Source organism: Nomascus leucogenys, chromosome 3, assembly GCF_006542625.1.
Source record: "Nomascus leucogenys isolate Asia chromosome 3, Asia_NLE_v1, whole genome shotgun sequence".
Classification (NCBI taxonomy): Eukaryota; Metazoa; Chordata; class Mammalia; order Primates; family Hylobatidae; genus Nomascus; species Nomascus leucogenys.
This window is the reverse complement of record NC_044383.1, coordinates 138,968,763-138,985,678: the sequence shown is the minus strand read 5'-3', so window position 1 is coordinate 138,985,678 and position 16,916 is coordinate 138,968,763. Positions and strand designations below refer to the sequence as shown.

The window sequence follows — 16,916 nt, the reverse complement described above, 5'->3', positions numbered from 1 at the left end:
GAGGTTAAGAAACCCTGTCCTACAGATTATTCCCTTATCCTGGTACATAGAAGTAACTCCTTTTTTCTATGAAAATTTCCACAATTTTTTTTTTTCCTTTTTGACATGGAGTTTCACTCTTGTTGGCCAGGCTGGAGTGCAATGGCACAATCTTGGCCCACTGCAACCTCCGCCTCCTGGGTTCAAATGATTCTCCTGCCTCAGCCTCACAAGTAGCTGGGATTACAGGCGCCTGCCCCCACACCTGGCCAATTTTTTCCATTTTTAGTAGAGATGGGGTTTCACGATGTTGGCCAGGCTGGTCTCGAACTCCTGACCTCAGGTGATCTGCCCACCTAGGCCTCCCAAGTGCTGGGATTACAGGTGTGAGCCACCAGGCCCAGCCAAAATATCCACAAATTTAAATGTATTTGACCCATCCAGTGTTCAACATAGCTTTATTTTATACACCTTACCCCCACAGACATGCCTCATGATTCATATTCAGAAATTATTCACTGAACACCTATTATGGCTATTATGTGGCAAGCCCACAGATAATAAGCACAAGGGCAGGTATCATGTCCCATTTATTTCCATATATCCCATTGTTTTGCATGTGGTAGGTCTGCAATAAGAATTTTATGAAAGAATGAGGGCAGTTCTCTCTGCACTTCATGTTCCACCTGAACACCCAACAACTGATTGATGCTGATTTGAAAAATGAGGTGTATACATCTATTGGCATGTAGTAAAATTCAGAATGTCCCCCTGCCCTTTATTTTTTGGTCGCCAGGCTGGAGTGCCGTGATGCGATCTCAGCTCACTGCAACCTCTGCCTCTGGGCTCAAGCCATCCTCCCACCTCGGCCTCCCAAGTAGCTGGGACTACAGGTAGGCACCACCATGCCCGGCTAATTTTTGCTTTTTTTGTTTTTGATAGAGATGGGGTTTCACCATGTTGACTCCTGGGCTCAAGCAATCCTCCTGCCTCTGACTCCCAAAGTGCTGGGGTTACAGGCATGAGCCACCACACCCTGCCAGAGTGGCCCTAAGTTTCTCACTTAGATGAGAATTTTAACAGCTGCCAGTGAACTGAACCTATTGACAGTTATGAATAATATAAAAAAGCTCAAACATTACTTAATGATGCAGTAACCCAGTAAGCTGAAAAAAAAAACTAACAAATTATTCTAGCATGCAACAAAACATGCTTGGTTCTGTATATTACATTATGACAGAAATTTTGATTTCTCCAGTAATATATCAGCCTTTTTCTGGAGAATAAAAAAACTGCTCAAGAACAAATCTAAGCTGAGGATAAGATCCAAAGGTTGTATTCCAGATGCTCAGCTAATTTAATGAGCCAGGCTTGGTGGCTCATGCCACCCAGCACTTTGGGAGGCCGAGGTGGATGGACCAGTTGAGATCAGGAGTTCAAGACCAGCCTGGCCAAAAAGGTGAAACCCCATCTCTACCAAAAATATAAAAATTAGCCAGGCGTGGTGGCGCATGCCTATAATCCCAGCTACTTGGCAGGCTGAGGCAGGAGAATCGCTTGAACCAGGAGGCAGGGATTGCAGTGGGCCAAGATCGCGCCACCGCACTCCAGCCTGGGCTACAGAGCGAGAGTCAGTCTCAAAAAAATAAAAATAAAAAATAATGTAATGAGAACCCTTGCCTGCTTCGAATTTTGTATTTCTGCCAGCATCTGAAAATAGAGGAGGTGAATACAGTTATCTCTAAGGTCAAATTGTGAAGTAATGTGAAATGTACTAAAACCAACCAGGACTCCAGCAGATAGTGTTACAGGCTAGCATAGCATAAGAGGAAAGGACATGGACTTTTTGAATCCTGCAGACGGGCACTAGAATCTCTGCTTGCTAGCTGTGTGCTTTTGTTAGCCACAGTGAGAATTAACTCACACTGAGAAGCACGACCATTGTACACTGAAAATAATGCTAACCTACTGTGAGAATGAAAGGCTAACATTTACATTCTTTTTTACATAAAAAAGCTATTATAGTTTCAATATTCTATCAACAAATAACTACCTTGCCAAAATCCTTCCAAAAGCTGACCACTGCAATCAGAAGAAAGTCTAAACTCTGCATGGAAAAACTACAAGGTCTCACAGGATCTGGCTTCTGCCTATCTCTCTAACCTCATCTCTTCTCTTTCTTGTTCACTAAGTTGTAGTCAGGCATTCCCTCTGCTTATTATGCAGCCCTGCATTGCCAGTTCAACGCATCTGGGTTCAAAGCCTCAGAAAGCGTCCTGACCATCCAAAATCCTTAACCTATACTAATCTGCACTCTCTACCCCCCCATTACATTCTTTCATATCCTCTTTCGTGTTCTGAAATTGTTCACTATCAACTTCTTTCCCATTGGTCTCTGTAAACTCCCTGAAGGACAGGACTTTGTCTTTTCAACCCTGAATCTCCAGGACCTAGCCCCAGGGCCAGATTAGGGTGAGGCAAGGAAGCACAGGCCTCAGGTGCGTTTATGGGGGATGAAAAAAACTTAAGTCATCAAGAGTGACACTATTTTAACATTTTTAAAAATGAAAAAGGCAAAAAACCCATGATGAACTAATTATCAAACTTTTAGGTAAAGACAGGATCCACCCAGCACTTGTATGATTCATCCTAATCCTGGCCGCGCCCCACAGGACTCGTCACTAACGGTACTGAACACTGACTACAGCCAAGAACTCACTCCGAGGCTGCAGAAAGGCACCAGAGGGAAACAGCAAACGAGGATTCGCCGTTTTGGAGTTCACATCCCGTTGCTTCACTGGGCTGTAGCCATAAAGCTGAGTTCGGGGAATGCACTGCCCTACTTAAGTGCATTTTCAAATTGTGGAAAGTTGAGCATCACTAATACTCTGGTACACTTTCATACTGACATCCATGCCAGCCATCACTAAAAACTCCCTCGGCCACGGGGATCCAGCCCAAGAGGGCGGGGACTTCTATTTATTCTTTTTCTGGGAGCAGGACTACTGTCTCCTGCGCCTGGCCCTTGAAGGAAAGGAACAAAAACCCCGGAGAGCGTAGGTGCACACTCAGTAAACTTAACGTTCCTATAAACCAATAGCGTCTGAAGTGTGGTTGAAAATACAAATAAACGCGCTAGCAAGAAGTGCCTCGGTCCTACCCTCGGCTCCGCCGGAAGGCCCTGGGAGACGCAGCCGCAGGTCTCCTGCCACAGCCACTGTCAGCCCGACGCAGGGAGGCCCGCACAGCCCCTCGCCCACCCCCCGAGGAAAAAATCGCGGGGGACTCCAGTGCGCAGGCGCCGACCCGCCAACTCCGCAGCCACAGCCCGCCAAGGCGCCTGCGCAGAGGCGTGGGTCAAGGGGAGGGTCCAGTTAGGAGGGAGCGCGGAGCGCGCGCGTAAATCCCAGAGAGGCGGGCTAAGCTGGACTGGGGGGAGGGTCCGTCTTCCGGAAAGTCTGGATTCCCGGACAAGCCGAGTTGCCGCTCACCGAACTCCCGTTCGAGAGATGATCGAAGAAAGTCGGCTACCATTTGTACCCATCGAAGATCTCCAGATGGAAGCTGGCGCTGAATTTGGGCTGAGACTAGGACTTGCAGAAGGCCGGTCCGGAAGACGGCGGAGGGAATCTTGGCGGGCGCACGCATGCGTGGTAGACCCTCCACACGTGTGGCCGGGCCGCGGCCTCCCCGTGTTCGGAGGTCCCGCCCCCGGCCGTAGCATCTTTCCGGACGTGAGGAGCCGGTAAGCTGGAAGGGGGCTGGGCTTCGCGGCTCGGCCCCGCCTCGGCAGCCTCCAATTGGGTGCGGACGAGGGCGCCCCCACCCACCGCCCTCCTATTGGTGCGCGCATGCGAGCGACGCGCCTCATTGGACCGCGCGGATTTAGGCACCAAATTCAAAGATTTTAAAAGTACCAGCTGGCGCCTTTTAAGAGATACAGGTCTGTGAAGCAAGCAGGTTGCTCGGCTGTCCCCGGAGCGGTTCCTCCACCTGAGGCGGACTCCACGTCGGCTGGCATGAGCCGGCGCCCTTGCAGCTGCGCCCTGCGGCCACCCCGCTGCTCCTGCAGCGCCAGCCTCAGCGCCGTGACAGCCGCCGGGCGCCCTCGACCCTCGGATAGTGAGTGAGGGGAGCGGGCGCGAGGGGGGCACGCACGCCAGGAGGGATGCACGGGGAGGGGCACGGCCTGGGACCCTGACCCGACGTCCCTCGGAGCCTGGACGCGCGGCCACGCCACACGCCCGGCCTCGGGCGGCGGCAGCGGTTCCTGGGTCCGGGAGGAGGGCGGCTGGGTGTCGGGGGGCAGCCAGATGAGCCAGATGTGCAGGGCGGGATGGCGGGCCTCGGGGTCCCGCCACCCACGCTGACCCTGGACTCCAGCCCCGGGAGGTTGCGGGTCGTGGCATCCCAGGGCGCCCTTTTTCCTCCTCGGAAGACCCACCTACCCCACCCTGCTTGAATAGGCGCCAAATGCCCCTCCCCTCCCCCACCCCATGGCCCCCGGCGGTGACAGGGCTGCGAGCGAGCAGCCCCCAGGGCCTGGCCAGGTGCCTCACCTTCGCCCCCTGCGCCCCTTTTCTACATCTGCCCCGCACCCTCACAGCCAAAGGCAGTTTCCCCGATTTTTCGCGGTCCCAGCCTTGCTGGCGGGCGCGGGAGATCGCGCTCGCGGTTATCTCCCGCCTCCTCCGCGTGTCCCGCGCCCTGAGGGGCAGCCCCACCGATCCCTCAGGAGTTCCAGGGTCTCCCTCCCCACTCCCGCCAAATGGAGAGACCCCCCACCCCCCCAACTCACTGGACCAAACTCAACTGGGACATCCAAACAAAAACGTTACTTTTTCCCATGTTTTTCTCCCTTTGCCCGTTAACCCAGCCTCAGGGCCTGGAGTGGAAAGGGAAGAGTTTAAAAAAAGCAGTTTTTACTACGAATCTTGAATTTGTCCATAGTATTAAAATGATTTTGTGAGAATCGAAGAATTGGTGACTTTTTCCCCATAACTCATGAAGAATTAGATAGTCCTTTATTTCAAAGCTTGTAGAGAATGGAAGGCACTCAAATGCTTATTTTTATCCTCTTTGTTGCTACCTCTAAATAAAATCCATATGCACTTATTTTTACCTGAGAAATAGCCCAAAATGAAAAAATTTAGCAATTCGGCATTGTACTATTTTGTAATGACTCTTTTATTAAAAAAGAACTCTAGAAAAAAATACTTATTTTTAATTTTAATAGATTAAATGTTTCTAGAAGATCCTGGATCGTCAGTCTACCATCGAAATTCTGAAGCTTGATGGCTTTATGAGATTTTTTTTTCTTTTTTGATAACTCCAATTGTCTTTACTACCTTGCTCCTCAGAAGGAAATGACTGCCTGTTGGAAGTTTTTCCCCAGTTTACAGGTTTGAGGAGATGAAATTAAAAATACATGTATGTTACTTCCAAGTAGTTTTTAAAGTAGGCTTTTGTAAAATTTTCTCTTAAAGATTACTTTATGGTCACAAGCATTGGGCCTCTTAAATTCTTAAGGAATGGCCATGCCTAACGTTGACCACATGGTCGTTATCTGTAGGTATTAGAGACTGGAACTTAATTATTTAACAGAAGAGTTACAAAGATTTTTAAGGACTGCAGCCTTATTTATGATATTTAATATGGAGGATCAGATCTATATTGAACAGTTAAATGTAAGATCAAACATTGTAAAATTTACTTTTCTCTGTATGACTGGGCTGGGAGTTGGTAAATGAGAAGTTTAAACAATGCCATGTATGAGTCTTATTAGTGTCTGCACTTGGGGGGAAAATAGGACTAGGACATTCCAAGTTCACAAAGCTAGTCAAAAGGCTAAGCAAGGATTTTCATTCAAACTTGGATCTGATTCTTAAATCTATACATTCTAATGGAAAAGTATGTGTTATTCTGAAATACATACTTCTTTCTGAAATGTGTTTTACTACTTTTAAATGTTAATGATTGGCAATGTAAGGAATATGAAGGGATTTGGCTTGTGATTAAAAATAGATTGTATTGACTAGACCCTTGTGATAGGGACTTTGCCTTGCATTTAGTCCTGTTTCATTGTCTTACTCCCATTTTATGGATGAAGAAACTGATGTTTTAAGAGTTAACTTCTTCAGTTTTCCCTACTCAGTAAATAGCACTGTATACCTTCGATACTCAAGACTTAAACCCCAGGGTGTTTTTTTACTCTCCTTTTCTTCATGTGCACATCTAGTAGATTAGCAGCAAGTTGTCTTTACCCTTCTAAATAACAGACCTTGAATCTATGCAGTTATTTTCATTTCCGCTACAATCCTTCTAGTCTGTGTTTCCCACACTCTTCTTCTGTGATAAACTATTCTGTGCTTCTACTTTACCTTCCTGCAATTCATTCTCCACAATTGCCAATGATCTTTTAAAAATGTAAACCAAACTTCTCCACTTTTGACCCAACCTACCCCACAAATCTGCAGATCATTCTACCTCTTCAACTATAATTTTCAATAACCTCCACCAACTCAGCCCTACAGATATTTCTCTTCCTTGAACACTCAACATTTTTCCTTGCTTACTGTGTTTCCCACCATCTGGAACTCTTCCACCAGATTTCCATAAGGTGTTCAGATCTCAGAATGTCAGCTTTGCTAAAAGATCATCCCTAATTAATATCTTTCTCTCTCCCTACCCTGTCACTGAATGGATGTTGGATAAATAAGTGAAATGGTTCAACTGAACCATTAGTCCTCATCTTTTTCATTCAAGAGGTTATGAAACCATATAATATTTTCTGTCTTTCTGGATAATAAGTCAATTATATGAATACTTCACATATTTCCCAAATTTGGTCTGGTCATTGGAAAACACTTAGCTAGTTAAAAGGAATGGATTTAACCTTTTGCAAACAGTTGCTTCAGCTTCCTTTTTTATAAAACATGATGCTATTCTATTTCTTCTGCAGTATTGTTATGGAAATGAAAAATACATTAATTTCACATTTTAAAATTAAATCTACAACCAACATCCAGATTTCACTCTCACTTAATACCTTTTTCCAAGAAAAAGGAAACCAGACTGCTTGGAGAAATGACCGATTCTAGGGCTGGAACAGGGAAATTATAAGATGCGCTTAGAGCATCTTGTAGTCCCAGAAAGTAAGAGATGTTCAAAACACAAAATGATTTAAGTATGTGAAGTGGACACCAATGTCAACTGAAAGACCTCACAATAGCAAAAGCTGGAACAATTTGAGCAATACAATAAATAGTATTGGATTATAACCCAAAGTCTATGAGTTTATACTGATATAAATGATTGGTAGTATGAATAAATAGGAGATTAATGGACAAATCTGCTGTATAGAAGAATTCGAAATGATTTATAAATTTACTCCCCACTCCTTTAAGTGTGAGGTGTGCATAATGACTTCCTTCCAAAAAGTTTCAAATGGAAAAAGAACAAAAAGGAGTAACTTTACATTTGGAGCAAGCTCAGAAATACTACCTCAGCCAAGTAATCAAGGCTAATATCAGTTCAAATCATAGCACCTTACCTCTGGTCTAAAAACCCACAGTCCCAGACTAAGGCTGAGAAAAACTTGACAAATCCTAATTGTGGAACAGGCTACAAAATAACCAGTATTTCTCAGAGTTGTCAAGGTAATTATAAACAAGGAAATTGTCATAGTCAAGAGGAGCCTAAGGAGATATGATGACTAAATGTGAGGTATCCTGGATAAGACCCTGGAACAGAAAAAAGATTTTAGGTAGAAACTACAGCAGTCCACATAAAATAGGGATTTTAGTTAATAATGCAGCAATATTGGTTAATTTGTTCTGACGTGCATTACTCTTAGTAATATAAGTTGAGCAGTGGGTGTACAGGAATTCTGCACTATCCTTGTAGCTTTTCTGTGAATTCAAATAAGTTTATTAAAATTCTTTTAAAATACTAAACTTTTTTTTCTTTTTTCTTTTTTTTTTAAGACAGGGTTTCCCTCTGTCTTCCAGGCTGGAATGCAGTGGTACGATCACAACTCCCTGCAGCCTCAACCTCCCGGGCTCAAGCAATTCTCCCGCCTCAGCCTCCCTAGTAGTTGGGACCAAAGGCGCATGCCACCATGCCCAGCTAGTTTCTTTTTTTAATTGTTATAGAGATGGAGTCTCTTTATGTTGCCCAGACTGGTCTGAACTCCTGAGCTCAAGCAATCCCCCAACCTCAGCCTCCCAAAATGTTGGGATTATAGGCATGAGCCACGGCACCTTACCTAAATACTAAATCTAATTATTCATGTGAAAATACATGTTGTTTCAAGAGGAATGTAGTAGTCATTTTAACTCCTTAAGTGCTAATTTCGTGAGGAAGAGTACAGATTCTAATGTTGGTATTAGCTAACAAAAAAAAATGGGAAACACGTATTTATATCATATGTCTTCATTGTGTCAGGCACTGCCATTTGCTTGGATTTTGTCATAAGCAGTAACAGTCATGTCTGGCCTTTAAGGAAATCAAAGTACTTTTAAAAATTTCAGTTTGGTAGTGCTTTAAAGTAGAGTTTGATGAGGTCTGAGAAGTACCCCCCCCCCCCCCCAAAATGAAGTTCTCCATGAGTAATGGATTAGAAGCTAAATAAGCAAAGGAAGCGGAAAAGATATTCTAAGCAGGGAAAGGCATGATGTACAAAGCCCCTGGGATGGAAAGGTCATTGTTACTAAGGACTGGAAAAGGGCCAGCTCACGTGAGAAAAGAAATGTACACATTTTTTTCTTTAGTACCTTAAGTGCGCTTGCACCATAAATTCTGACTTTTTTATCATTTTTATAAACAGTATAAATGTTATTTTTAAGATCTGTTTTTCCAGAGCACCTCATTATAATGAGGAAGATAAATCTGGCTCGTTTAATTAACTACCTGTATTGGGCAAACTAAGCTACACTTCAGTGTGCTCAACTGTAAAAATAACAATTCCCCATCCTACCTCAAAAGGTTTGTAAGCATTGGAAATTGCAGACTTCTAAACAAATATAAAGTATTTGCATCATTATTAGCTCTAATTTTAAGGAACTGTCCATATTCAAAGAACAGTGTTGAATGAAAGAGGTTCTATAGGACAACCTCCCAGTAGCTGTGTTCTAAAGACAGCAGAAAGAGAATGACTTTGAATTCCTGAAGTATTTTCAGGCCTTTTTGGTTTAGGCAACTAAACAAAGCAGAGCGTGCCCTTCATAAGTGGCTTCTGCTTTTTTATCCTCTCATGTAATTTGTGGTCATATATAATAAATCAAACCTAATTCTTTAGTTGATTTGAGGCAAAACTAGAAGCAATCTCCTGGCATTTTTTACTTTTCCTCTGAATAAAACTAAACCACTCAGAATCATTTGTTCTAGATTTAGGGTTAATTAGGGCGCTAGGATTTGTATATTCTTTGTTTTTTTATGCAGCTGAACCCTTAATTTTAGGTTTAGTGGGATCCTGGAGCACATACTATGTGTCTTTCACTGTATTAACGTTGGGAATTTACAAGCAGTTTCTCTCTACAAGTTGCTTTCTATGAAGGTATCCATTTGTACTTTGAGTTAAAAAGTTTTGCTCTGTGTAAAAAATGGTTAAATTTAATATGAACATATAACCAATATTTAGTGCAGACTAAACATACTGATGCTATATACATTTACTTACAGGATAAATTGTTAGCTATATGTGATTGGCTTGTGTGGGGATGGTGAATGGGGCACGTTTTAACCTGGCATTTAAGATTCAGGCTTTGTTAGCTCATGTCCCCCATTGTTTGCCTACTCTTACTTTCTGCCTTCAACAATGCTAAACAGTTTTCTGAACCCATCTACCATATTCCTTCCCGGCATTGTGCCGTTGCTCAAATTGTGAATGCCCTTCCCAGGCCACTGTTGCCTGACAAAATCCTAATCATTTTTTAGAGTTGTCGTTCTCAACTGAAGAATAGAGGAAATTTTGCATCTGGCCTTTTCCCCTCCCCAGTATTTGGCAATAACTGGTAACTGGAGACATTGCATCTTGGGAGTGGGGGCTGCCACTGGTGTCTAATGGGAAAAGGCTGCTTAACATCCTAGAATGCACAGGACAGCCCCTGAGAACAAAGAGGTATTCACTCTAAAATGTCTGTAGCACAGGGATGGTGAAATCTTGCTTTAAAGCTATCTTAAGATGCTGCCTGCTCCATTGTGTCTTAACTGATTTCTTAGGTCCTGGGGGTTGGAACAGGGTGGTAATAAAACCCTGCACAAGTCTTTCCCTTTTTTCTAGTTATCATTAATAGCGAGTTTATCTTAAGTTATTTAAATCAATTAAACAGTAATTTACACCTGCTGCCCTATCACTCATATTCTTGAATCTGGTTAATTGATTAGAGTGTCATTCTTATTTACCAACACTTTTGATTGATAGCAGAACTATTCATTCTTACAGTTCTTTGGTAAATTAGTCGTGGAATGTCTTTGTTCAGTGATTAAAGACATCAGTTTCCAACACATATTAGACAAGGTACAGGGAGATGTCCCTGTACTTGAGTTCACTATCCAGTAAGGTAGAAAAACGCTTTGAATATATTAGAAGGTCACCAAGAGCACCCATCAGAATAAAACTTGGAGATAAGAGCTGTGGGAATTCAGGTAGACTTTGATTTATAGATGTTTAAATGTGTTGTTAGTTCTTTTCTCCAAGCTACCTATAGATTTATTGATTAGTTATTTTAAGGCTTGCAATCATCACTAATGGTGAAATAATACACAAAATTTTTATTATTTTTATCAAGATTATTCCCACCCTTATACATTGTCCTCCTGTACTAATCTTAACCATTTTTGCTGTCAGTGGCTTGGGTTGTGCTTATGTCAAAGAGAACCATAATGTCATTTCAAGTCCAAGGAATAAACACTGAATCTAAAAGTGTTTGTGGTTACTTTAAGGATAACTTTGACCATAGCGCCTACTCTTTTGATACATCACATTTCCTCATTTGTTCCATAAACACAGATGTTTATTATATAGCCCCTTTTTCCACTATTTTTTACTCAGTTATAGACGACAGTCAGATGTTACAGCCATGCAGATCCAAAAGCAGTCTGTTCTGAAGTGCCTTCTCAAGAATAATATAATATGTGTATACTTATAAGATTTAAGTAATATTTTCACATATTGTCATATCAATAATTAAACTTGAATAACATCACAGCTGTGTAAGCAAGTACATGTAGACAATACCTAATGCTGAGAGATTGCAAAGTAATCTTTGTATATCCCAATTTAAGAAGTAGGGATGTGTGGAAATTTTGCCATTAAGATGTAAATGTTATGTTCTTTTTATAGGTTGTAAAGAAGAAAGTTCTACCCTTTCTGTCAAAATGAAGTGTGATTTTAATTGTAACCATGTTCATTCCGGACTTAAACTGGTAAAACCTGATGACATTGGAAGACTAGTTTCCTGCACCCCTGCATATTTGGAAGGTTCCTGTAAAGACTGCATTAAAGACTATGAAAGGCTGTCATGTATTGGGTCACCGATTGTGAGCCCTAGGATTGTAGAACTTGAAACTGAAAGCAAGCCCTTACATAACAAGGAAAATCAACATGTGCAACAGACACTTAATAGTACGAATGAAATAGAAGCACTGGAGACCAGTAGACTTTATGAAGACAGTGGCTATTCCTCATTTTCTCAACAAAGTGGCCTCAGTGAACATGAAGAAGGTAGCCTCCTGGAGGAGAATTTCAGTGACAGTCTACAATCCTGCCTGCTACAAATACAAAGCCCAGACCAATTTCCCAACAAAAACTTGCTGCCAGTTCTTCATTTTGAAAAAGTGGTTTGTTCAACATTAAAGAAGAATGCAAAACGAAATCCTAAAGTAGATCGGGAGATGCTGAAGGAAATTATAGCCAGAGGAAATTTTAGACTGCAGAATATAATTGGCAGAAAAATGGGCCTAGAATGTGTAGATATTCTCAGCGAACTCTTTCGAAGGGGACTCAGACATCTCTTAGCAACTATTTTAGCACAACTCAGTGGCATGGACTTAATCAAGTAAGTACCATTTTGAATATACATATTAGCATAATACACTGAACATTGCTGTTAGTGGCTCAGTACCACCAGCTCATGCAAAGGCTGTTGTACAGGTTGAATGTCCCTCATCTGAAATGCTTGGTACCAGAAGGATTTCAGATGTTTTTCAAATTTTGGAATATTTGTATTATACCCTACAGGTTAAACAGTTGAACCTCCCTTATCTGAAATCCAAAAGTGCTCCAGGGTGCATTTCCTTTGAGCATCATGTCAGCATTCAAAAGTTTTCAGATTTTCGGATTAGAGATGCTCAACCTGTTGTAGATAACTTTACAATGTTGCTTAATTGCTGTAATGACTTTTGCTGGTGTTTTGCTACCTATGTGCCACTAAGATGAAAGAAAACTTTAGAATTATGCATTTAACCTAGTCATTTCAAATTTTATATTCACGCTATTACAAAACTTTCTGTTGGATTAGGATCTTTGTTCCTTTTAGTTTTGAAATTTCTAATATGTAAGTTACATCTTTGGGGCTTAACTGTAAAAACAGCCTAGTTCCAGTCTACATGTCTAATAGGCATTATGACTTGTTACACCAGAAAGTATGAAGTAATTTTTGTTCTTTCTAAGCCATTTTGGTGCCAGGGCTCTCCTAGGTTTGACAGTGATGAAAATATGAAGATCCACAAATAGGGATTTGTGACTTTTTTTTTTTTTTTTTTTTTTGAGACAGGGTTTCACTCCAGTCACCCAGGCTGGAGTGCAATGGTGCAATCTTGGCTTACTGCAACCTCCGCCTCCCAGGCTCTGTTTATGATAATTTCTTAGAAACCTGGTGCTAACCACCATTTCTTTCTCAATCTACCAAGGAAAATCACTTAGTCAGATAACTTTGAGAATTAAGGTGAATTATGCAGGCTAGAATTAGATAGGACTTAACTGGGGTTTTTTTTTTTTTTGGCTTTTTGAAAAATTATCTAGAGGTACTGTTTGCAAGTGTGCGTTTACACTGGTCTTTATGAAACAGAGCTAAAGCAAAACAGATATAAACAGCTTCTTTTTTTTATTTTTTTTTTTTTGGGACAGAGTCTCGCCCTGTCACCAGGCTGGAGTGCAGTGGCATGATCTCAGCTCACTGCAACCTCTGCCTCCCAGGCTCAAGTGATTCTTCTGCCTCCTGAGTAGCTGGGACTACAGGCGCGCACCACCACGCCCAGCTAATTTTTGTATTTTTAGTAGACACGGGGTTTCATCATGTTGGCCAGGGTGGTGTCTCGATCTCTTGACCTCGTGATCTGCCTGCTTCAGCCTCCCAAAGTGCTGGGATTACAGGCATGAGCCTAAACAGGTTCTTGAGGGACAATCAAATCAGTACCACAGATTCTACTTTTTCTGTTAACATAGTGAGTTTCCAAAGTTGATTTCTAATAGCAGTGTGCCTAGAGTACTTTGAAATTTGTCTATTACTTTTACCAGATAGCTAACATGCTATCATATATACAGTGGGGGCTACTATTTGATGTTTGCAGATACTGTGAAAAAATACTGTACAAAGCAGTGGTTCTTAAGCCTCAATACACTTAGAATTACTTGATGAGGAGGGAGATTTTTAAAAATACAGAGCCCTGAGCTCCATTTTAGACCAATTAAAACCACCAGGCAATTGTAGTGTGGTCAGGTTTGAGAAGCACTAATAATATAAAATATCTTTTTGCACTGCTGATGTTTTTCTACTGTATTCATCTTAGCTCTTCGTGATGCTTTAATTATTTCATTTATGGTGATTTATTTTTCCAGTGTGTCTAAAGTGAGCACAACTTGGAAGAAGATCCTAGAAGATGATAAGGGGGCATTCCAGTTGTACAGTAAAGCAATACAAAGAGTTACCGTAAGTGTTTGCAGATGATGTTTTTAGTTAAAAATGCACTGCTAGTGCTCTTATAGAAATAGAAAAGAAAAGAGGTAATCTGGAAACCCTTCTTTACAGTCATAAAGTATTTCCGCCTTATACTGGAACTTAGAAACCACATTCAAAAATAAAGAAATCTCAACTCAATCATTTATTTCTTGGATTCTTCCTAGAAATAGAATGTCTAAAGTAACAAAGGGAAAGTTACTCAGTTCTCAGATACAGTTGACCATTTAGTCAATCTTAGCTGCCAGTTGCGTGTATGTGTATTTTATAACATTTGGAAAATTTGGAAAAGCTGTTTTACGTTTTAGGTATTAAGTACCATATAGACTATGCATCTAAAGTGATTTCCCATAGTATTTGGTTCACAGTTTCTGTCTATAAGTTAGGCTTGATATGTGAGTATTTAGGTGTTGCTTTGTTTAAGTACATGCAGGTAAATTACATGTAGGAATAAGTCTCTTACCTAATCTTGTTTGTCATTTTTTTTTTTTTTTTTTTTTTTTGAGACGGGGTCCCGCTCAGTCGCCCAGGCTGGAGTGCAGTGGCGCGATTTCCGCTCACTGCAAGCTCCGCCTCCCGGGTTCACGCGCCATTCTCCTGCCTCAGCCTCCCAAGTGGCTGGGACTACAGGCGCCCGCCACCACGCCTGGCTAATTTTTTGTATTTTTAGTAGAGACGGGGTTTCACCGTTAGCCAGGATGGTCTTGATCTCCTGACCTCGTGATCTGCCCGCCTCAGCCTCCCAAAGTGCTGGGCTTACAGGCGTGAGCCACCGTGCCCGGCCTGTCATTTCTTATATGTACAAACATAAAAATGTCTCGTTGAGGATACAGGAAATAATTTCTAAATTCTATTAAAACTTTTTTTTTAATTAGGAAAACAACAATAAATTTTCACCTCATGCTTCAACCAGAGAATATGTTGTGTTAAGAACCCCACTGGCTTCTGTTCAGAAATCAGCAGCCCAGACTTCTCTCAAAAAAGATGCTCAAACCAAGTTATCCAATCAAGGTGATCAGAAAGGTTCTACTTATAGTCGACACAATGAATTCTCTGAGGTAATTTTTTGTCTAATCATAAATCTTAAAACATAAGAGAGAGTAAGAAATGTAAAAGAACTTTCAAGGTCAAAATGGAACTTGGCTCTAGATAATAACTAATTTATTCTCTGACATTAAGAAACCTGATATTGATGATCATTTAAATTTAATTATAGTATAATTAGAACTATTAGGGATTTCATTAGTGTCCTCTTCATTTCACTCTCAATGTGGAAAACAAAAGAAACATGAAATTAGGAAAGTACATAGAAATGTATTTCTATGAATATTAGGTACTCCTTGGCATTGTTTGTGAAAGTTCAGTGATTTTGAGTTCTAATTTAGAAACACTGAGGAAATAATGAAAAACCTAGATTTCTTATAAAATTACTCAATACTACATTTTGCATTTTCCGCCTTTAAGAACCGAGGAAGAGAGTTAAGTGGAAAAGGGCAAGCTTTCTGAACTTGAAGGACTTCTATTATACCTTCAGATCAGTGAATGATGTGTGCTACTCACATGTAGATAACTTTGCAAGCTTAATTTAGATAACTTACCAAAATTATAGAATATTTTCTGTTTCATGTTGATCAGTAAATATAAATCCTACATAATAAAACTAGTCTTAAATTTTATGTCATAATGACTAATGCAACATACAGATTTATTCAAAAAGCATTTATTGAGCATCTGTCAGATACTGCATAGATCAAGGGCAATAGTAAGGGCAGTAGTTATCGTATGTGTGACAGTGATATTTCATACATGTACTGGGGAAGGTGCAAGGGTGTCCTTGGTTTTACTAACTAAAGTACATGTAATTCTTGCTGAAATTTGTTTATGGGTTTTTTTTTTTCTTTTTAGGTTGCCAAGACATTGAAAAAGAATGAAAGCCTCAAAGCCTGTATTCGCTGTAATTCACCTGCAAAATATGATTGCTATTTACAACGGGCAACCTGCAAACGAGAAGGCTGTGGATTTGATTATTGTACGAAGTGTCTCTGTAATTACCATACTACTAAAGACTGTTCAGATGGCAAGCTCCTCAAAGCCAGTTGTAAAATAGGTCCCCTGCCTGGTACGAAGAAAAGCAAAAAGAATTTACGAAGATTGTGATCTCTTATTAAATCAATTGTTACTGATCATGAATGTTAGTTAGAACATGTTAGGTTTTAACTTAAAAAAAAATTGTGTTGTGATTTTCAATTTTATGTTGAAATCAGTGTAGTATCCTGAGGTTTTTTCCCCCAGAAGATAGAGGATAGACGACCTCTTAAAATATTTTTACAATTTAATGAGAAAAAGTTTAAAATTCTCAATACAAATCAAACAATTTAAATATTTTAAGAAAAAAGGAAAAGTAGATAGTGATACTGAGGGTAAAAAAAAAAAATTGATTCAATTTTATGGTAAAGGAAACCCATGCAATTTTACCTAGACAGTCTTAAATATAAGTCTGATTTTCCATCTGTTAGCATTTCAGACATTTTATATTCCTCTTACTCAGTTGATACCAACAGAAATATCAACTTCTGGAGTCTTAAATGTTTTGTCACCTTTCTAAAGCTTTTTTTCATTGTGTATATTTCCCAAGAAAGTATCCTTTGTAAAAACTTGCTTGTTTTCCTTATTTCTGAAATCTGTTTTAATATTTTTGTATACATGTAAATATTTCTGTATTTTTTATATGTCAAAGAATATGTCTCTTTTGTATGTACATATAAAAATAAATTTTGCTCAATAAAATTGTAAGCTTAATGTATACCTTTTATAAACATTGTAATCCTGGAAGCAACTGAATTAGGAAGCTGCAGTAGACTGCATTTGTTTGTGTGAAGGCATTGAATGGATTTTTGTGATGGTTTTTCTGGGGAGCTTGTGAGATTTTTATGCAGTACCCTGATCCCGATTTTTCCCCACTCAATAGCTTAATTCAGT

The 16,916-nt window shown here is 40.6% G+C and overlaps 1 protein-coding gene across 2 annotated transcripts; it reads left to right on the top strand.

The window, feature by feature from the left end:
- The first annotated feature begins 3,378 nt into the window (after positions 1-3,378).
- On the top strand, positions 3,379-16,724 carry FBXO5 (F-box protein 5). 2 transcript variants are annotated; one of them, XM_003255901.3, is made up of 5 exons: positions 3,379-3,724; positions 11,324-12,038; positions 13,820-13,910; positions 14,813-14,995; positions 15,843-16,724. In XM_003255901.3, exons 2-5 carry the CDS (start codon positions 11,359-11,361, stop codon positions 16,092-16,094), a joined length of 1,206 nt encoding a protein of 401 aa, XP_003255949.2. In that variant the 5' UTR covers positions 3,379-3,724; positions 11,324-11,358; the 3' UTR covers positions 16,095-16,724. The 2 variants fall into 2 exon arrangements, with proteins under 2 accessions (XP_003255949.2, XP_030659804.1); XM_030803944.1 differs by lacking the exon at positions 3,379-3,724 and adding an exon at positions 3,923-4,101 and having other exon boundaries at positions 15,843-16,719.
- Positions 16,725-16,916: the final 192 nt, after the last annotated feature.